At 50.4% G+C, this 21,777-nt stretch overlaps 1 protein-coding gene across 6 annotated transcripts in view; it reads right to left on the bottom strand.

Moving 5' to 3' along the window:
* Nucleotides 1-21,777, bottom strand: part of UBN1 (ubinuclein 1) — a 35,988-nt gene that overhangs the window by 10,432 nt on the left and 3,779 nt on the right. For 2 of the 6 annotated variants that reach the window (XM_036392184.1, XM_036392182.1), the window contains exons 4-16: nt 21,454-21,588; nt 20,913-21,016; nt 19,402-19,831; nt 14,826-14,896; nt 12,269-12,398; nt 10,924-11,042; nt 10,336-10,458; nt 9,353-9,496; nt 6,495-6,545; nt 5,375-5,417; nt 3,843-5,066; nt 2,234-2,486; nt 1,847-1,936 (exon numbers count right to left, since the gene is read on the bottom strand). In XM_036392184.1, the coding sequence (XP_036248077.1) occupies nt 1,847-1,936; nt 2,234-2,486; nt 3,843-5,066; nt 5,375-5,417; nt 6,495-6,545; nt 9,353-9,496; nt 10,336-10,458; nt 10,924-11,042; nt 12,269-12,398; nt 14,826-14,896; nt 19,402-19,831; nt 20,913-21,016; nt 21,454-21,588 (2,917 nt within the window). The remainder of the gene's footprint in view (nt 1-1,846; nt 1,937-2,233; nt 2,487-3,842; nt 5,067-5,374; nt 5,418-6,494; nt 6,546-9,352; nt 9,497-10,335; nt 10,459-10,923; nt 11,043-12,268; nt 12,399-14,825; nt 14,897-19,401; nt 19,832-20,912; nt 21,017-21,453; nt 21,589-21,777) is intronic. The other 4 variants (XM_036392186.1, XM_036392185.1, XM_036392187.1 and 1 more) reach the window with 4 other exon arrangements.

Here is a 21,777-nt window from a genome sequence, read left to right as displayed (position 1 = left end):
GGCAAGCACTGGATGCTCTTTGCTCAGAGGCTCTTGGATCAACATGGATATAAAAGCACTTTTATTTAAGGCATCAACATTCCCTTGCACTTGCAGCAACCTCCCACGCACCTCCAGTGCTCAGACACAGCAATGCAGCTGTGGGCAGGTGTTGGCACAGCCAAACACAGCTGGTGCCACAAAACACAGGAATTCATTTTAAGGTTATGGGAGTCACTTAAATATCTGCTGTGTTCTCCCCCAAAACACCAGAATTGGGAGTGTTCCAAGAGATGGCAGCACCAGGCTCCATCCCCAATCTTTAAGTGAAAACACCAAGTGATAAAGGAGGTCCTTGCTGAGCTGGATCCATGGTCAATTTTCCTCCACTTATTCCCAGTGGTCTTTTGTCTTGTGGCCCTGCATCCTGCTGAAGAATTCATCAAAAAATTCTTCTGTTATAAGCCCTATGAACAACAGTGATCACTCTGAACTCCCTCAACTAAAGGGACAAAGAGCTGCTCCTCAGTGACATGGAATATACTCCACAAGCCATGTTCAATCTCTGATCTCATTCCAGAAGTGATTTACAAACAGGAAGGAAGGGTCTGTCCCACCAGTGATCACTGCCAGGACCTTCTTCAGCTCTACCACACCAGCATGGCACAACCCACATCAAACTTCAGCAAAGGAAGCAAACCCAACCAACTCTTTGCATTTTCCTGAGTGCACAACACACTCTTCCTTCTTCAGCCAACAAGCACCGTGCTCAGCACTCAGGGGTCTTTTATTCCATGACTCCTCCAGGAGGCTACATGGTTATCCATGCACACACCACAGGGCCAGGCTGGCACTCCTAAATCAGGCTCACTTAGCCCAGGAAGACCATCCCAGCAGGAGCAGGTACTAAGATAATGGCACTGAACTGCACCCAAGTGCTAAAGAACACGCCTAAGAAAGCAGAAATAGGAGTTATCAGGGGAATAAGCAGCTCCCTGGAGCAGGTAAGAATGATCTGCTGGTGCTGAATTTCAATTTTCCTTACTTCTCTCCTTTGGAAAACTCCTGTTTTATGCATCACTTCTGCAGGCATCAAACTGGGGCAGGAACAGGCTTAACTGCCAAATCCTCACGTTGTGAGCAGCAAGTGGAGCAATCTGCATTTACACTACAAACTTGTTGTGAAGGAGATGCTGGCAATTAACTCAGTGCACAGACACAAGACAGTCTGGTCTGACACATTTTATGTAGGCCACCAGGAACAGAACTCCCCAGAGCTGGAATATTCATTCCAGGGCAGTCCTGGCAGGCTGTGCACAAACAGGCACAGCTTTCATCCTGGCAGGATAATTCAGAGTATCTGCAGGAACCAACACTTGCTGTAAGCACTGAGGACTCATCATTCCAGAAATCACAAAATCCCAGAATGGTTTGATTGGAAGGGACCTTAAAGCCCATCCAGTCCCACCCCTGCCATGGGCAGGGACAGCTTCCACTATCCCAGGCTGCTCCAAGTCCTGTCCAACCTGGCCTTGGACACTTCCAGGGATCCAGGAGCAGCCACAGCTGCTCTGAGCACCCTGTGCTGCCCACCCTCACAGCCAAGAATTTCTTCCTAATCATGGAATGGTTTGGGTTGGCAGGGACCTTAAAGCCCATCCTGTTCCACCCCCTGCCATGGCAGGGACACCTTCCACCAGGGCAGGTTTCCCCCAGCCCCTCACTCTGTACCTCAGAGAGGCTTTAGTGACAACCACAGAGCTGGAAAACATGGAAACCCCTTTGGCTGCAGCCCTGAAGGAAGGATCTGCTGAGATAGAGGGAGACTCACGAGGCAGAAGACAAACAAGAGCATCTGAGAAGTTACCTGGCAAACTCTGTGGTAAGTGAGTGGCCAGGGCAGAGTGTGGGAGTGGCGCTGCGTGGTGGGGGCTGGAGTGCAAACCAGCCAGAAGACCTAGAGAGAAAAACAAAGAGAGGACAGGGAAAAAGGAACAAATACACATCCAAGACAGAAATGAGCAGAGGAGCTGCAGCAGTTAGCAGAGGTCAGGTTCCAGTTATTGGCACTTCTGGGTGAGCTCTAGGGACGTTCTCCAAATGCAACTGCTGGAGATACAAAAGCAGGGAGCACAGCACAAAGCAACAGCCAGAGAGATGGGCTGGTGTGCAATGGGGCAGCCCAGCAGAGCACTGATGTTCTAGGTGACAGCACAGGCACAGGTGACACACAGGTGACCAGCAGGATACTCACTGTGCCCGAGGCCGTGGTGGAAAGTTCCTGGAGCAGGTCCTGTAACTATTGCATCCTTGGAAACTCCTGCTTTTGGGGAGGAGTCGGAACTGAAGGAGATGACATGGAGAGGGAAAGAATGAATAGGAGAGATAATACCTAACGGGGTGGAGCTCAGGGCAGCTGGCAGCTTTGGGTTGTTGGACTTGTAGGATGGAGCCAGTACACTTAAGGAGGAAGAGCTTGTTAGCAGCACAGCTCCACTAGTTCCTTTCTGCAAAGCAATGGAAAAGGTCAGTCAGGAGAGGGAGAATCAAGGTACAGCATCATTCAGACTTACAGATCTGCAAAACATGGAATGCTCGAGAATTCCCCCTTGGAAAAAGCACCCTCCCAGCCAGGGCCCAAGAGATGCCAACACTTGAGGCCATCTGCAGATGGACATTGGCAAGCCAGCTCTTCTGAAGGTGGCCACACTGGATTTGCCTCCGTGACTCCCTTGCTCTGGAATTGTGCCTCCATTAGGCAAAGTTTCCACACTGCCTGTGAATTCCTGGGGTTTGCTTCCTACTCACTTATGGCAGCACACACTGCTGACAACTCCAGGCATTGAGGTCTGACACCCAAGGCACCCAGGAGGTTATTGAGGAGCTCTCTCATGGAGACAGGCACCACTGAGGAGCTCTCTAGCTCAGGAACAGACAAGCTGTATCAACTGAGCAGTACATGCTTTCCATTTAAACACACTCCTTGTATTTCCCAGTTCTTTCCATGGGGCACAAAGGAAGGCAGGCATAAGCAGCCAACAACAAATGAATACAACATTAGGAACTGTTACTTTTTTGCTATAGATAAAAATGAAGCCCCTTATACCATTAAGTAATACAATATTGTAATAATACAAGTCTGTACTGACAACCCAGAAGTCCTTCCTGAAATGTTCTATCCTAACAAATATTGGGGAAATTTCTCCATGGAAAGGATGGTCAGGCACTGGCACAGCTGCCCAGGAAGGGATGGAATCACCATATCTGGGAGGATTTAAAAGCTCTGTGGATGTGGCACTGGGGACATGGGTTAGAGGTGGCCTTGGCAGTGCTGGGGGAGTGGTTGGACTCAATGATCTTAGAGGGCTTTCCCAACCTGAATGAAACCATGGTTCTATAACCACAGGTTATTTATTCTATGGGCCAGTCATGACAAAAGTGGCAATAATACTAAAATGACTTGGAATAATTTAAAGAAGGCTAAGTTTGTAGATCTAATAAACAATAAATTCATCATTATACTTTTAGTTTATGCAATGAACTTTATCTCTTGTGATAAATTACCTTACTGCACTTTCTCTTAATCCAAATGGGAGCCCTACTGTCCCCATAACTCACAGGGCCAGGGCAGGACCATGACACAGCCTGGGCAATAACTGCCCTTTGGAAGGCAGCACAGTATTCAGCTCAGTGGTTATTTAAGCTGAAAGTGAAAACTGGAATTCTGGAGGGCAAGCCCAGGGCAAAGGCCACAACTTTCTAGTCTAAAGCAGCTGAAATCCAGACAGTCATTCCAGATTTTGCTTTTGAAGTGCCCCCTTCAGGGCAGCTGTGAGCAGGAGCTGCCAGCAGGGCCCCCTTACCGGCACAGAGGTAGAGGCTGCGGTGCTGCTGACCACAGCTGGCTTTAGGGACGAGGTCAGCAACTTGGCCACGCCCTGGGTGCCCCCACTGGAATCTCCGTTGGAGCCTCCAGGAGGTGCCACCAGGGTCAGCTTCTGGGCCACGGGAGGTTTCTTCACTGAGGAGCTGGAGGCCGGGCGGCCGGAGGCCGAGCCTGGGGACGGGGCCGCGACGCCGGGGAGCAAAGTCCCAGAGGAGCTGCCCTGGTTGGCAGGAGCTCCAGAGGAGCTGCTGGAAGAAGCCCCGTGCTTGGAGAGGGAGCCAGCGACAAAAGGGGATTTGTAAGATTGTCCTGAAGAGCCAGAGCCACTCGAGTGCTTCCCGGCGTAGCTGAGAGAGGATGAGGACAAGCCTTGGCTCTTGTGGGAGCTGCTGGAGTTCTGGGTGCTGCCTGGGGTCGTGGAGGAATGGAAGCTCTGAGCTTTGGTTGATGACTTGACCTGCTGGAGGAGGGAGCGCTGGGGCAGGGGGGTGGAGGATTTGGGATTCTGCAGTTTGACAAAGGGAGCTGGGGAGGTGAAGGTTTTCTGGAGCTGAGCACCAGGGTGGAACACCTTCACCTGAGCGCCCGGCACCGGCGCCGAGGCCGGGGGCCCGTGGCCTGGCCTGACCAGGCTGTGGTGCTTCTGTTTAGCCTGGTGGGCATCAGGAAGGATTTTGCTGGGGGAGGCTTGGCAGGAATGCTCTTTGTAATTAGAGTTCTCTGTCTTCTTGTCTTGAGAAGACTGGCCCAACGCCAGGGCCTGCTCAGCAAGGAAGTTTAGAGGAGACTGGAGGGAACCAGAGGATGATGTAGGGGAAGGGTTGGGCTTTGGAAATGTCCTCTTCTCCTCTGAGGATGCAAGAGCTGGGATCTTCTCTGGTGGAGCTTTTGGAGCTGCAGGAAGAGTAAAGTCAGGGCTCCCTGCTGCCCTGCTGTTCAGCACAGCCAGTTCCTTGGACACAGCTTCCAGGGAGGAGGTGGGGTTGTGAATCAAGTCCTCATCCAAGGAATCATCCTTGAAGATGGCAGGAGTGGCAGTGCTGCTGGCAGCTTGGGCTGTCCCAAGGGACAAGAGCTCCCTGGTTTGGGCACTGATGCCCAGGGCTCCTCCCTGGGGCTCTGAGGACATGGCCAAGGTGCTGCTCGAGTGCAGGGAAGGGACAGACACCGACAGCTTCTTGTCTGGCTTGCAGGAAGAGTCCTGGAACAACATCACAGGAGAAGGCACAGTCAGAAGAGAGACAGGGTTTACTGCTGAGAAGGCGAGGGAAGGTTCACAATCTGGGGATAAAAAGCAGGACACACATATTCTGTGCCCATGAGCCCCCACTTCCCTCCCAGCTGCCACTGCCATCAATTTTAGCTGCTGCTCCAGTTGTTTTTTCCAAGCCAAATACTGAGCAGAGCCATTTCACAGTAGCTGATACAAAGCTCAAACACAGGGTTCAGGGTGGCAGTCATTTGACATTTGGCACATACCAACCTTGAGAACCAGAAAACAGAACTCACCTTCACTTTCACCTTGGTAGGGGCTATAACTTTCTTCTTCGCCCTGTTTGGAGGAAGACAAGAGAAACATGGCTGAGTGACTGCCCCAAGGAAGGAGCCAGCCAGGGAGCACACCTGGGCCCTGCTGGTGATGATCCACTGAGTCTTTGCAGGCAACAGAGGCAGCATCTCAGGTTGCTAGGATTCAAAACCACATGACATTTGGTTGCTGCTCTTGGAAACCCCAACTCCCACCAGGGAGCTGATCAGGGAGTGGAGCAGAGTCTTGGAATGGCAGCAGAGCAGTGAAACACCCACACACACATCTGCACCAGCTGCAGGACCCCACTGCTGCTGCCCTCCTACAGCGAGGCCCAGAGAGAAACTGGCACAGAGACTGTTCTGCAGAAGTTACACCCTTCTTTTGGCTTCCCAGAAGAAGCAAAAGATGCAAAAGCATCTGCCAAACTCCCAGAGAATAGATCTGGTCAGATGCAACCTCTGGTACAAGACATCCCTGAGCTGCTGGGTGTGTGGCTGAGGGAAGGATGACTCTACACCCTATTCCACTTCCCCTCACTCACCAATTCCAAGAACAGGACTGTCTGCCAAACTGACACCAGCCTAAGTCCATGTCCTCATCTGTTATCAACCACCAGCAAGATCCATGAGACCCTTTGGATTAAAGCCCCTGCCCAGCTGGATTCTGATGGCTCTTGGTGAGCCTGCTGCACCCACCTTCACCAGTCTGAGCTCATGGTGCCCCTCCTTGAACCAGGCAACAAGAAAGAGGGAATCCAGAACCCAGCAAGCACCAACTGAACAGGCTGCAGAAATCACACTCCACCTGACCTCCCTGAGCCTCCCAGGCCAGCACACAGGCCTCACTCCAGGCTGTTGAACCAGAGGCAACCTGGCTTTAAAGTTGTTCTTTTTGAGCTTGCTGAAGGCTAAAGCACCTGAGGAAAGTGTTGGGAGATGTCACATACAAGCAGCTGCTCTCCCTAGGCCTCCCCAAAGGAAGCAGCACTGATCTATGAGGGGGGAGCCAAGCAAGCTCAGGTGTTCCTGCAGGATCCCCCCAGGCCCCAGGGAATGGAGATGAGCACTTTTCACTCCAGAGGAAGGCTGTGATACTCACAGGACTGATGTGAGGTGTCCGTGTACACGCCTGCTCTCCTTAAACAGTGTCCTAAGAAGGGAAGAGAGCAATGAGAAGTGATATCCAGCAAGACCCAGTAGAGCAGCTGGGATCACTGGAGACAGAGCTGCACAGCACAGCAGGGGACTTGGTGAAACTGAAACCACAGAGAGCAAACAAATATTCAGCCCTTTGCCAGAAGATCATCCTGAGCTGCCCCACACAGTTCTCTCTCTGGGGAGCAATGCTCGTAGGCACTGCAAAGGCCATTGAGGCAGTGGTTGGACAATGCCTAAGGAAAAAGCTCTGCCAGCTTAAAAAGCCCACTGGAGGGGCAGGATCATCACTCAGGGCCTTCCTGCTGCCAGAGATCATCCAAGAGCTCTTCAGGGAGAAAGTTCCCTTCCCGTGCCTCTCAGCCAGCAATGAAGGAGAGAAGGGTCTGTGCTGCCTTTGTGTCCCCAGCCTGGAGCTGAGGTGACTCTGTACATCACAACCCTTTCTGGAAGGACTGACTGAGCACAGCCAATAGACTGAGCTTCATCCAAAGCCTGCACTACTGAGGGTAAAGCAGAGTCTCCCCCCACAAACACGCTCTGACCCAAACCAGCTGCCCTCCTACATGTCAGGGAGGAGCTACAGGAATGTTTATTCCTTCAGTACTGGCACATGGAATGTGATTCCTGGCTGGTATTAACAGACTTTTGTCTTATTTTTTCTCTTAAAAAGCAAGCTTATGTAAATCTAATATTCTGTTAATCATCTCTTAGTGCTCATGGAGGAAACAGACTCATGGCAGGGCCTCTCTAACTCATCCATGAAATCGCTGCTCTGTCCACCTTCAAGTTCCTCTCACAGATGAACTTCTGAGACCATGATGACAGTGAATCAAGCTGACTTATCCATAAAATTATTACAGTTTTCCTAGAGCCACCAATCCCTTCCCATGGCTGTCACACTACCCTCTGTCTTTAAACCACCAAGTCAGAGAATATCTTGAGTTGGATGGGACCCAGAAAGATCAAGTCCAACTCCAAGTCCCAGCAGGAGAAACCACTGTCCTTGAGCCACTGGAAAGCAACCAGGAAATCCACTCTTACTGAGGTATTACTTACTGTACTCAATTCCACTGGAAGTGCCTCCTACACTGAGTTGTTGTGAACACCTGAATGCCCAACAACAGTTTCACCAGCAAACTTGGAGTTAAAGATTTTAATTTCCTTTTATTCAAAGAAAAGTTTTTACAACTTGGCAAGCTGAGACCCTCAGGCTGGGTATATCTTCATTAACTAAGCAGGAATCTTCCTACATCTCCTAATGCCATCTTTCAGCTCCTGCAGCACCACACTACAACCATGCTGAGCTCTGAGCTTCCTGTGCACATGCAACTGCACCAAACAGCCTTCATGGGCTTCTCCAAGTGCATCTCTGATGTGCCACTCATACTTACTGCTCTTAGGAGCTGCTATCTACATCTTCCTTTACCCCCCAACACCCAGAAAGCAAACACAGCAGAGAACTCAGCAGAGAAGTCAGCACTGCCCAGCTGGTGAAATGCAAAGAGACAGAACATGGAACAGCTTGGGCTGGAAGGAACCTTAAAGATTCCAAAGTAAGACTGCAGAGTTGTCCTTGCTTTGAAAATACTGAGCAAAACAAAGCAGGCCAGAAGGTGATGACAGTCCCAGCAGAGGGACTGTGCCATTTGTGTGGCTCTGCCACTGCCAGCTCGAGGGCAGGGATGATGGAGAGTGGGAAAGAGCTGGAAACAGCAGTGAGGGTACAGCAACCACACCAGATTCTACTGACTCCAATAAGCCCCTACAACTTTCCTACTTTGCCTTCTTTTGGGAATACTCCAGAGAAGATATCCCAAAGTGTCTGGAAAATGTATCCTTTGTGATTACAAGTGGATCTTTTGTAATACAGAGCCAAGAAAGCATAGACTGGCCCATGGGCCTGGCCTCAGTGCCAGTTCAGTGCCAGTGGCACCTGTGTGACATCACCATGGCACCAAGGCTGCTCAGCACTGCCATTCACAGTCCTGGCTGCACTCAGGCATTTGGGAGGTGAAAAGGGACAGAGGCAGGGGGGAGAACATGGTGGAGGGCAGGGCTGCCATTCACAGGGCCCTTCCCAGGCTGGAGAAAGGCACCAACACAAACCTTGTGAAGCTCAGTGAAATCCAGCACCAAGTCCTGCAGCTGGGATGGAACAACCCTGGGCAGCAGCCCTGCAGGAAAGGACCTGGGGCTCCTGGGGGGCAAGGGAAGGGAAGCCACTGCTGCAGAGGTGTCCTGCTGAGAGCAAACCATGCCCTGATCAGCACCTGGGAGGACACATCTGGACACAGATCCAGCTTCAGGGGCCCCACTATCCAAGAGAGATGCCAACAAACTGGAGACATCCCAAGGAACAGGGACACACAGCAGCCAAGGAGAGGTGGAGGGAACTGGTTTTGCTCAGCCTGGAAAAAGAGAAGCCCCAGGAGAAGCCCCAGGAGGAGTCTAATGGCAGTTTTCCACTACCTAAAGAGTGGTGGGGACAGGAACAGGATGGAGCCAGACCTTTCTCAAAGGTGCACAGTTAAAAACAAAAGCGGGGAATATTCAGTTCAGTGCAGCAAGGGGAATTCTTATAGGAAATAAGGAGAAAAGATCTCATGAAGAGTGATCAAGTACCAGAACAGGAGCCCAGAGATGCTGTGGTAATCTCCATCCTTGGGAATTTCCAAAATTCCACATGCCAAAGCCCTGAGCACTCTGATCTAAGTCTGAAGCCAGCCATTCCCTGAGCAAGGGTAGGACCAATGACCTTCCCAGGTCCCTTGGGACAAGGAATCCTTGGTTCTTGCTCACCTGGCCTGCATCCAGCCTTTTGGCCAAAGGGGCTTCACCTCTCCTTCTAGGAAGGTCTTCACATAATCCTCTAGAGACTGAGCCTTATTCTTGTCAAGGTCATAACCATCCAATTTAATCTTCACCAAGTGGCAAAGCAGCTCCCTGAGGAACAGGAAGATTTCACATACAGTTATGCAGATTGACCTTTCCCACTTGGAGATCATTCTCTTTATCCAGGCTGGATAAATACACCAAGACACATCTGGCTCTTGCTAACACAACCCTGCACTGCCTCCTCAGGAAAGGAGAAGGGAAAGGCCCAGTCCTTGCTCTGCGTGCACACACATGGATGCACCAGGGAGAAAAGTCTTGTCACCCCTTCCCAGTGTGATCTCCTGAACCAGCTGAGGCAGCAAACCAGTGCCAGAGCCACAGGCACCAGTAACAACCACAGAACTGAACCTCTCTGCAAGGAGAGGGCAGGAAGCACAGCTGGCTATGTCCTACATGGATCAGCAGCACAAACTGATTTGTTCCAGAACAGGAAGAAAAAGACAGCAGGACTGATTTTCCTTTTACCCTTTGGTACTCTCCCCTGTTCTCAGCACTCCCTTCTCTGTCAGCCCCAAGTGCCAGGGGCAGCAGAACCCAACAGCTTCAACTGCTTCCAGAACCAGAACCTGGGCATGTCAAGAGTCTGGGTGTAGGATTCAGCAATTCAGCTGAATGCCTTCTGCTCCCAAAGATCTGACTCTCTCTTTTGGACTCTCAGCACTTCTCTCAGGGTTAGCCTGGGCCTGAAATCAGCTTCAGGGTGAGATGCAATAAATGCAGAAATGGTTTCCACAACCAACACCACGTGCCACGAACCTCCAAGCTGACTGCTCCTACAGGTGATCAGCACTGCTTTGTAAACAAAACACAGACACCAAAATGCTTCACTGCCAACTGCAAAGAGTAAGACAGTTCATGAATTTGCTTAATATCTGAGTTATTCAAACCTGATTTCATCATTCCACTGGAATTTCTTCCGCGGGCCCGCGACACGCTTCCCTCCCTTTTCTTCATCCTCATCATCATCAGAACAAACTCGCTGTTCTTTGTCTTTTTCCTCTTCCAGCATCCTAAAATGGAGACAGAAAAGGTGGAAGTGATCGTCCTGCAGGTTCAAGTAGATACTTAATCTATTTAATACTGCAGATTAAGAATCTCTGAACAGCACTGGACAGAGGTCTCAGTATCAGCAACCTCTGGCTCAGGGTGCAAGCTGAGCTATGGGCTGAAGGTTAAGAAATCTCCCAATATTTTGTAATAGAGATGACAGCACTAATCCAGCCTGACTGTTCCCAGGCTGCCATGTTCCTAAGGACATGCCTGCACATGCAAAACCCTTCAGCCAAGCTCTGGTCCCATCAGTGCTGCTGTAGCTGGCATGGCCACACACAGCTCAGTCAGGCCAATCAATGCCCATCAGCAAATGTAACCCACGGAACAAAAAGAGGTGGCAAACTTCGGGTGAGCAGCCTCCAGGCCACAGGGAGCCTGCTGGGAAAAGCCACAGAGGGGGAATGAGCAAATGAGGAGCTTACTTGGCAAACTTGGCCTGAGTATGGGCTTGGCATTCCTCCTGGTACTTGGCCACCTGCTCTGGCATGGCCCTTCCAATGGCTTCCTTCAGCTTCTGCAGAGGCTCCTTCAGGCGCCCACCCTGCAGCGAGCACAGAGCTGTCAGCACAACAGCCTGCACTGGCTGATAACTTACACAGTTCCCATGTATTTACAGAAGGCTGAGCAATAATCTGTATTAAGAAACCTATACTTTTATACCTTAGGTCACTACAGGTGGAATTGATTAGTTCTTTAATTAAAACATTGTCACTGTTAGTTAATTAACAAATCACCCTTTGGTAAACAAATCTCCATTACACATTCCACATGTTCACAATAGCAGGTGCAGCAAGTTAAGAATTGGTTCTCATTCTTTTCCCTGATCTTCTCACAGATTTTTCCCAGAACAATGCCTGGGAAAGTGTCAGAACCCAGGACATCCCTCTGGCTGCCCTGGATGGCTCGAGCCCCTGCCAGGGGGCTCAGAGACCTTGGCACGAAGCAAAAGACACCTGTGCCTTGGATTTTAACCCATGGAGAAAATTACCAGCTTTATGTGAAGATTCACAAGCCACAAGAGTTTAAGTAGAATGATAGTTAGTTTGTCACAGGGTGAAAAAGTAAAATGTTGAAGTTTTTAGAATGGGGGTTCAGAAGCCAAGATGGAGGGATTTGGGCGTGCCTTGCCGTTCTTCTTTCTTCTTCTTAGCCTCCAGCTTCTGGGTGATGGTGGAACTTTTGGATTGGTTTAGAGTAGAAACACACTGTCTAACATAGGTGATAGGTATTGGAAAATGATTGCAAATAATGTACAGGTAGTTTTTAGTATAAAAGGATAACACTGCCAAGAGGGCAGTCAGTATGACACCAACCGACCTGCTAGACCTCAGCAGGTCAGGAAAAGAAGGTTAGATAGATAACAAATAAATAGAACAACAAATAAATAGATAGATAACAACAACAAATAAAAGAATGTTAGATAGAATGATAGATAACAGAGATTAAACAACCTTGACAACCAGAGCCAAAGAATCCTGACTCCTTCTTCAATCTCGGGGCTGGGAAAAAGAGACTTTCTAACACCACGGGGTCATCTCAGCCACAGAGACTCCTGTGTGTTTCTCTCTGTGGCAAGAGAGCTGCTGCCACACAGAACACCCCAACATGTTCCCATGGCTGGGACACCAAAATCCAGCCAGCTCCAGCCCCCACCCAGCCACCGTGCCGGGCCAGTGCCCCACAGAGGACACAGGGTTTGGGGACAGCAACAGCCACACTGTGCTCAGCAGGGCCAGCACCCCCCAGGCCTGGTGGCCTGCTCCTCACCTGCTCGTAGAGGTAGAGCCTGCGGGCTCTCTTCAGGAGCGTGTCCTTGCTGCAGGGGAAGAAGGCGGCCAGGTGGGCGTAGACCCCCGAGCGCACCTGGCTGCTGAGCTCCCGCGTCTGCAGCTCGATGCTGGGGACAAACACAGCCTTAGCAGGACTGCCAGCCAGCCCTGAGCCACCAGGGCCACCCTGAGGGGACTGGGAGGCAGGGACAGTGTAGCAGGCCATGTGCTTGCCAGGGCTCCGTGGAGAGCAGAGGCTTAAAGATAGGAAATGCCATGTCCTGGTGAAATAGCAAAGAAACCCCTCTCTTCCACCTTTCAGACCCCAGCTTATCTTTCTGTAACCCCATAGGTCACTTTCCCTTAACCCCTGCTATTGGACAATTTCTGATCCCCCTATACCCTGTATAATGGGCTGGTTTAGCCCATTCTGGTAAGAAGAGCTGGAACCCATCACAGGCCCCCAGTAAAGACATCCCTGTGGAACCCCAGAGCAGCCTTCTCTCTCTCTCTCTGGAACTCACCAAGAGCTGATAATCACTAAACAGCTGATATCCCTTCTGCTTGCTAAAGGTAGCCAGCAGCTGAGAGCTGCTTGGGTCTTGGACAGTCTGTCCCCATAAAAGACTGAGCTATCCAGCCTGTGCTGCCTGCTCAGGGGCAAATCTGCTCTCAGCAGGAGGCTGGGACAGGACAGAGGGATGAAGGACAAGGTAAACTGCCTGAAGGTTCTCTGGATTCTAGGATCAATAGGTTTTATCCCAAGCTGTGCTTTGAATCTGCTCTGGGAGTAGCTGGAGAAGGAACAAGTGGCAGTCTGCAGTCTCATCTGCTCTCCCTGGCAGCTGCAGGCAGGAGGGTCAGGCAATGAAATGAGAAGTGCACACTGGTTATGTCAGGTGCTGTGGCAGTGGAATTCAGGACAACACAAAATCAAACTTTATCCCTTGGGTTTCAACTTCCAAGTGAATAGATGAGAGAGATCAGCATGTGCCAAACCCATCTACACAATTAAACAGAAATTAGGAGCCTGGCTTTTAAAGCCACTTCTCAGTGTCAGAAAGTGTAAAAAATGCCAAATCATTAATCATCACCATCATTAAAGTCACAGAATGCTTTGAATTGGAAGGGACCTTAAAGCTCATTTTATTCCACCCCTGCCATGGCAGGGACACCTCCCATTATCTCAGGCTGCTCCAAGCCCTGCCCAGCCTGGCCTTGGGCACTGCCAGGGATCCAGGGGCAGCCCCAGCTGCTCTGGGCACCCTGTGCCAGGGCCTGCCCACCCTCCCAGGGAACAATTCCTAATTCCCAATATCCCATCCAGCCCTGCCCTCTGGCACTGGGAGCCATTCCCTGTGTCCTGTCCCTCCATCCCTTGTCCCCAGTCCCTCTCCAGCTCTCCTGGAGCCCCTTCAGGCCCTGCAAGGGGCTCTGAGGTGTCCCTGGAGCCTTCTCCTCTCCAGGTGAGCACCCCCAGCTCTCCCAGCCTGGCTCCAGAGGGGCTCCAGCCCTTGGGGCATCTCCATGGGCTCCCCTGGACTCTCTCCAGCTGCTCCAGGTCCTGCTGCTGTTGGTCTCAGAGCTGGGGCAGCTCTGCAGGTGGGGTCTCACCTGAGGGGGCAGAATCCCCCCCTTCCCTGCTGGCCATGCTGGGGGAGTTTCAGCCCAGGGGGTTCTGGGTGCACAGAGGGGGGAGCATCTCCAGCCTCTCACCCACCAACAGCCCAAATTCTTCTCTCAATCTATGTTCATCTCTGGGGTTGCCCTGATCCAAATTGTGCAGCAAAATTGTACAAATCTGTCTAAATCTCCTCTGAGTGAGGCTGAAGTGATCAGTTTGCCACCAGACAAGGACTGTTCGTGCAGCCAGCACTGGAATGCTGGAAGGTGGTAATCAGCCCTGGAAATGAGAGGGAAACAGAGTCCCAAACTCCCCTTGGCAGTTCCCTGCAAGTGCCTGGATAAACCTTAATGAAATTAAAGCCTGGGTGTCAGTATTATTGCACTGATCACAAAACCCTGTGCATTCATCAGTCCTCTCCAGGCTCTGGCAGAAGAATGAAGCCATTATCTGCAGCTGCCTGAGCAACACTGGCACTCTGTAATTTGGGGCCTCAAAACACAGAGCAGGAATGGAATTCCTCCACTTTTCCCAGAGAACCAGTTGAACCCAGCACCCTTATCCCAGTTATAAACAATTCTACATAGCATGCAAGTTAAGTAGCAAAAACATACCTGACATCCCTCACAGGGAGAGATTTACTTGCATCAAGCTAAACTCACAGGTCAAGTGGCCAAATTTAGGCACATAAATATCAGGCAGCATCTTGAGAACAGGAGGCCTGGATACATTCCCTCCAACACTCTCCTAGCTCATCATATTTCAACTGAAAGCCATTTATAGGAGACTTTCATGTTATTCTGGGCATGTTCTGCCTGAAAGACCTGTACAAGGACGACCCCACAATTCCTGCTGAACCTGCTCCTGAATTTACCAAAAATGCTCTGCCTAATGCTCTCCTTTCCCACACCTCTCTGCTGGCAGCACTTACTCCAGTATGATGTTGTTGATGTCCTGAGTGAAGAATCTCTGCTTGCCTTCTCCCTCAGCAGCTCTGGCAGCCTGGAAGTCAGGAAATAACACAAATCATCAGCACTTCACAGCTGGCAAAAGCAGCCAGGTGTCTTCAAAACCACCCCAGAACTACTGCAAAACAAGGCACAGTTTTATTATTTGTGTTTGTGTAATAAAACACAAACTCTGTCACAGCAGAAGTGTGAACCTCCCCAGGTCAGGTCCCTGCCTGGTGACCTTCCCAGCCTGGATTCTCCTCTCCAGGGGCACTGGAGTCACCACTCTGGAGTGTTTCCTGGGAAAAAGGAGGTGACTTCTCTGGCAAACTTGCCATGGGGACAACAACAGCTTCAGGGCATGGTTTTAACTTCTCAGTAGATGGAGGAATATGAGCTCAGAACTTGTCCCTGGACCAGGAAAGCTCAAACTTATCACATCTAAGGAAGGTTGAGGAGATTTATCACCAGGTTTTCTAGATCCATCTGGAAACTAAGCCAAGACACCAACAGAGAAGAGTCACAGCCACAGGGGATGTGTTACTCCCAGTCAACACCATGGAAACAAAAAAAAAGTCCAGTTCAGGAAGCTTCCAGAGCTATGACTGCAGCTCACAAAGTGCTGCCCAGAAACATCACACCCATGAAAAATATGTCCAGCAGGAAAATTATTCCAAGAGATGAATGAGATAGTTACAAATTGCCAAGAGCTTTCAGTTTTTTCTGAGTGGAGATATAAACAAAACTGGGATTTGGCACAAGGCACCACCATGAGTTAGTGATTCCTTGCACAGGGGAGCAGACCAGGAGAGGATTTTGAAATCTCATGATTTACCATTCCAAAGTTGAGGCAGGCAAGCAATTAATTTATGCCCAGAGGGTGAACATTCCTCCCTGCCAGCAGCAGGTGATGTCAAAGGAGAAGACTCAATGCTAAGGAGAATCCTCAACAGGAAAATTACTCAGGAAGGAGATGGTTAAAGTCAAAGCAGTTCAAGCAGAAGAGGAAATGCCTGGAGGCTCAGGAGATGCTCCCACCTCTGGGATGAAGAGACTTGGCTCTCAGGCAGAGGTCCAGCACCTCTTCAGTGCCACCTGAGCTCATGTCCCACAGCCCTAACTCACCCACAGGTTTCAGTTTCTTTCTTTTCTTAACATCCACGATCCAGCAACAAGAGACACAGCAGCAGGAAAATCTAAGCAGGAAATCAGTGGGGACCCTGCTATTAAACTGTTTCACAACACCATAACTATTAACCTGATAACATGGCACTTCCAAAATATTCTCCTTTAACTCAGATAGAGTCTCAAACAGCTGTTTTGGTGCTTTCTGAAGCAGAAACATCCACCAAGAGCCCATTATTTTTATCAGCTGTGGCAATACTTGCTTCAGTTCCTCCTCCCCTCCCATCTGCTCACCCCCAGTGCACAACTCAGCAGAACAGAGCAGCTTATCTTCAGTGACAGCAGTTACTCAGCATCCCTCACTTCAGCAAGAGGTGCTCTGAACTGGAGTGCCCCAGGAGGCAGAACCACCACAGAGCTCCAAGGGCACGTTTATGACTTAAAATCAGGGTTTAAAACCACACCAGCAGCAGGAACACAACCTCCCAGCACTTGTTGATAGGCTGATGGTGACAGCCCTCACACCACAAGGCTGGAAGCACACTGTGACAGGCCAGGAAGGGATCCCTGACCAGCACCCTGTACTTTCCTTCTCCAAAACAGGCTGGAGCTTCCCAAAGCACACCACACTATGGAGAGGATGGGCGAGTCCCACAGGAGCCCAGCTGTGGGAGGAGCTACAGGTGAAAAGACATAAGGTCATCCTTCTAGACATTAATATATTTCACTCCCTTGTTGGAACCCTGGCTGCTGAGAATTTCAGACTTTCTGTGCTGCCAGGCACTGACCCCCAGGAGAACATTGCACTGACCTGAGGCTGTGGAGAAGCTTCCAAACTGGAATGACAGAACTGGGATTGTGGGGGTGGAGTTTGAACAGAAGTGTGTAACATCACAGGGTGGGAAACTCAGAGTTTAAGGGTTTAGAATATAGCAATAGATATAAAGCAAGATGGAGGTTTTAGGGCAGAGGCTGCTCCTTCTTGTTCACCCTCTTCTCCATGGGTTTGGGTGGTTTTGTGTAATTGGATACAAAGTCCACATTGCAGGCATGGGTGGTTGGTTATTGGGTTAAAAGTAAAAATAATTTGGGTGTCATTTCTTAATTGGATAGTTTAGCCTTAAAAGGCCCTGTAGAGAGAGATACATAGCCATTTTCTACCTTGTTAGAGCAAAGCACTGTAGAACTCACAGCTTGTGAGATTGTAACATAGATAAGAACTAATAAACAACTGAGTCTGACAAGAAATACTGTCTGGTGATTTAATCCTGACCTTGGCAGAAAAGAAGCAAAGAATCCATTACTCCCTAAATGGGACCCCAACAACCAGATGTTAAAAATGGCTGAAGGACTCAAATTGCCAAATTGGTGCAGCTCCAGTGGTACCCAAGCTTCAGCAAAGGATCTGCCTGTGACATGGAAATGGTTCTAGCAATCCTCAAGCCCCATCTACAGGGCTTTCCAGGCCTTCTCCCAGTGCAGAACTGTGGCAATGCTTTCCAGCTGCATTATTTTACACACACAACAATGTGCACCCCTTCAGTGTCCTGACCAGCACAGCACATTAAAAATATTATGATGGAATTTGTCCTTGTCATGGTTTAACCCCAGCCTGCAACTCAGCCCCACACAGCTGCTGATTCCTCATCCAGGTGGGATGGGGCAGGAAATCACAAAGGTAAAAGTGAGAAAACCCATGGGCTGAGCAAGGCAGTGTAACAGGGAAAGCAAAAGCCATACAAGCAAAGAAAACAAGGAATTCTTTCCCCACTTCCCATGGACAGGCAGGTGTTGAACCATGCCCAGGACAGCAGGGCTCCATCCATCACATGTATCATGTGGGAAAACAAATGCCATCACTCCAAACATCCCCCTCGTCCTCCTCCCCCAGTTTTATATGCTGATCATGATCCCCCTGTCTGGGATATCTCTGTTGGGATCAGCTGTCCTGGCTGTCCCCTCCCAGCTCCTCCTGCCCCCCAGGACCCTCACTGGCAGTGTGGGGTGGGAGCAGCAAAGGCCTTGGCGCTGGGTGAGCACTCCCTGCTCAGTAACAAAACATTCCTGGGTTATCAGCTCTCTTCACAACACAATTCAAACCTGCCCCCAAACAGCCACTCTGGAGAAAATTACCTCTATCCCAGCCCAAACCAGCCCTCCAGGGTCAGTAATTCACATTTCAGTCCATTCATGTCAAACTGACTTTGGAAATTACTGCTTGCACCAGGTCCATACCTTTCCAAGAGGGTAAAGAAGGAATCCTGGTCAGATGTGACCTCAAGTGTCACATTCAGTACCTGACAGGATCCAGCACTTGGACATCACTTGACATCAAGAAAATCACTTAGAGGAAACTGAGTGACACAAAGGTGTGATCCCAGTGGATCTGAGAAACTCCCCCATGGAATGTGCTCTGTCCCTGGGTGCTGCCACACACTCCCAGCAGAGCTGTGCCCTCCTGCCACTGTCACACAGACAGAGCTGTGCCCTCCTGCCACTGTCACACAGACAGAGCTGTGCCCTCCTGCCACTGTCACACACACAGAGCTGTGCCCTCCTGCCACTGTCACACAGACAGAGCTGTGCCCTCCTGTCACTGTCACACACACAGAGCTGTGCCCTTCCTGCCACTGTCACACACACAGAGCCAGCAGAGCTGTGCCCTCCTGTCACACACACACACACTCCTGTCTCACACACACACACACTCCTGTCACACACCCGCTCCTGTCACACACACTCCTGTCTCACACACACACACACCCTCCTGTCACACACACACACCCTCCTGTCACACACTCACACACACCCTCCTGTCACACACTCACACACACCCTCCTGTCACACACACACACGCTCCTGTCACACACACACACACACCCTCCTGTCACACACACACACACACACTCCTGTCATACACACATAACCGCTCCTGTCACACACACACAAACACACACACTCCTGTCACACACACACACACTCCTGTCATACACACATAACCGCTCCTGTCACACACACATCCCTTCCTGTCACACTCCCTGCAGATCTGTGCCCTCCTGTCACAGACACTCCTGTCACACACACACACACACACACACACATACATCCCTTCCTGTCACACACACACGCCCTCCTGTCACACACACACACACCCTCCTGTCACACACACATGCGCTCCTGTCACACACACACACGCTCCTGTCACACACACACACACGCTCCTGTCACACACACACACACGCTCCTGTCACACACACACATCCCTTCCTGTCACACTCCCTGCAGAGCTGTGCCCTCCTGTCACAGACACTCCTGTCACACACACACACACACACATACATCCCTTCCTGTCACACACACACATCCCTTCCTGTCACACTCCCTGCAGAGCTGTGCCCCTGCCAGCCCCAGGGCCCTCAGGAGCTGCTGTACCTGAGCCAGTTCCTTGATCCTTTTCTCCAGGGGGGCTGGCAGCCCCTCTGGGAGGGATGGTGGCTGCTTGAACTCCTGCTCCAAGGCAGGGTCGCTGCCATCCTCCAGCTCAGGGCAGGGGCTGCCCTCGGGGGACTCGCTGAGGAGCCGCTCCAGGTCCAGCTCGCTCAGGGACTCCATGGCTGAGGCTGCCTGGAGCAGGTCACTGTCACTGGCGTGGCCAAAGAGGGACAGCAGAGGGTCAGCCATGGCCTCTGCCTCCCTTGGGGCTGCAGGGTCTGCTGGGGAAGGGGCCGCCGCTTTCTGCTCTTCGTCTTTTTTCTTCTGAGCATCCTTCTCCTTCTGGAACTTCTTCAGCATCTCCTTGACACTGAGAGCTCCAGAGTATTTCTTCTTCTTCTTCTCCTTACTTGCATTTAATGCTGTGAAGCTGCAAACAAAGGGTAGAGGGGGAAAGGGAACTGAATACAAGGTCAAGGAGCAGACAGGGTCCCTTGTCCCCCAGTTCACTTCAGGCACAACTCCCTGGAAAGTCTTAGCTCCTTAACAGATTACAGCAGAAAAAGTATTTTACAGCTTCTAAAAGTCTCAGGGTTCTTTCTGGCTATTCACCTCAGCTCAGAGAAGGCTGTACTGACTCACTGCAGAGAGGTGCTGGGGCCTAAACCACCTCCACAAAGCTCTGCTTTCATTTAGCTACATGAAATTATTGTTATTCCAGCGAGGAAGGTTGGGAAATGCACAATTAGTACAGAGGAACTGAGGCAGGACAGAGTTAGTGTGAAGTTTTCTGCTGTGTTAAAACCAGGAGAGCAAATTCCTTTCCTTGCTCACTTTGAAGGAATCACACACTGACACGTGGTCTGCTGCTGCCCAAAAGCAGATCCATGCAGGAAAAAATAAATTACAAAGAATAGTTAAAGGAAGAAGGAAAAAACTGAGGAGGAAAATACAAGAAATTAATGAAAAGCAACAGATATAGATACTGAAAGAGACAGGCCAGGCAGACCAAAGCATGGACAGAGCTACAGCACAAGATGACTCAGAACAAAAAGAAAAATCATTCCATTTTACAGCCCAAAAGCTATAAAAGAGCTGAGCACTCATCCAAGAAATACTTTGGACAGGAGTACAAAGGACTGCCCAGAGAGAGCAGTAACACAGCCTGCCTTGTAACCTCTCCCTCCCTGGCAGCCCCGAGCCCTTCCCACCTGCCTTTCCTCCCACAGCTTCATCCCAACAGTTGTCATTTTTCTCTCTCCTTTCCAGACTTGTTCCCATTAAACAGAGCTCCAAAAACACCACTCCTGCAGCCAGCTGTGCCTCTCTCTGCTCACACACTGCTGCTCTGGAGCTGTGCTCCTTCCCTCTTTCCACCTTGGGAAACAACAGGGGTTTTCCTGCTGGTGTTTGCAATGTGCATTGAAGCCACCCCACACTGCAACGTGTTCCTACTGCAGCCCCCTGGAACCCTGAAACGAGGTGCTGAGCAGCAAGAATTGCCTCCTTACCCAGCTTTTGGAAACTTGGACTTCTTTGATTTCTTTTCCTTGTCATAAGAATCATCCTTCTTCTTCTTCTTTATTTTTTCACCCCCATCTTTCAACTTCCGCTTCTGCAGAGGGTTAAGAACGAGTCACAATCAAAGAGTTTCCCACAACATTACCAGCACTCCCAGAGCCACTTTGGGACCTCTCCCAGGCATGTGAAAACACAGGATCATTAACCCAACCCCCCTACAACCCTCACCATGGTTCTGGCACATGTTGCCTTAGCATTTGACAGCATCCCCATAATGCTGTGACTTCCAGGGTGACAGGGAGCTGCTGCCACCTCTGCTCTGGGAACCAGGTAACCCCACCAGAGTCTTATCCATGCCAGACATGCTTCATTTTACTCAGAAATTTTAGGATACAATGGGATTTTAAGTACCTATCCCTATTCTGTCCACACCACGTCACAAATCTCTCCCACACTGGATGTTAACACACTTTCATGCAGCAAGCTCCGAGCTGTAACAGAGGGAATCATTGAGAAAGCTGCCTTCCTGACCTTGGGACACTTCTTCTTCTTCTCTTTGACATAGTCATCCTCAGACTCAGAGGCCTGCCGGAACTGCAGCGTTCCTGAGTTGATGTAGAACCCTCCATACTTGGTGGTGAGAGAGGCAGGAACCAGCTCATCATACTGCAAATAACAGAGAACACTTCATTGGCACTGGGACCTGGTTACTTCATTCCACAGCTCAGCTGCTTGGAGGATGCAGTGGGATTCATGGAATCACAAAACATGCTGAGCTGGAAGGGACCCATCAGATTGAGTCCAGCTCCTGGCCCTGCACAGACACCCCAACAACCCCAGCTGTGCATCCCTGAG

This window comes from Molothrus ater, chromosome 16 (genome assembly GCF_012460135.2).
Source record: "Molothrus ater isolate BHLD 08-10-18 breed brown headed cowbird chromosome 16, BPBGC_Mater_1.1, whole genome shotgun sequence".
Taxonomy (NCBI): domain Eukaryota; kingdom Metazoa; phylum Chordata; class Aves; order Passeriformes; family Icteridae; genus Molothrus; species Molothrus ater.
This window is presented reverse-complemented; position numbering and strand designations above follow the sequence as displayed.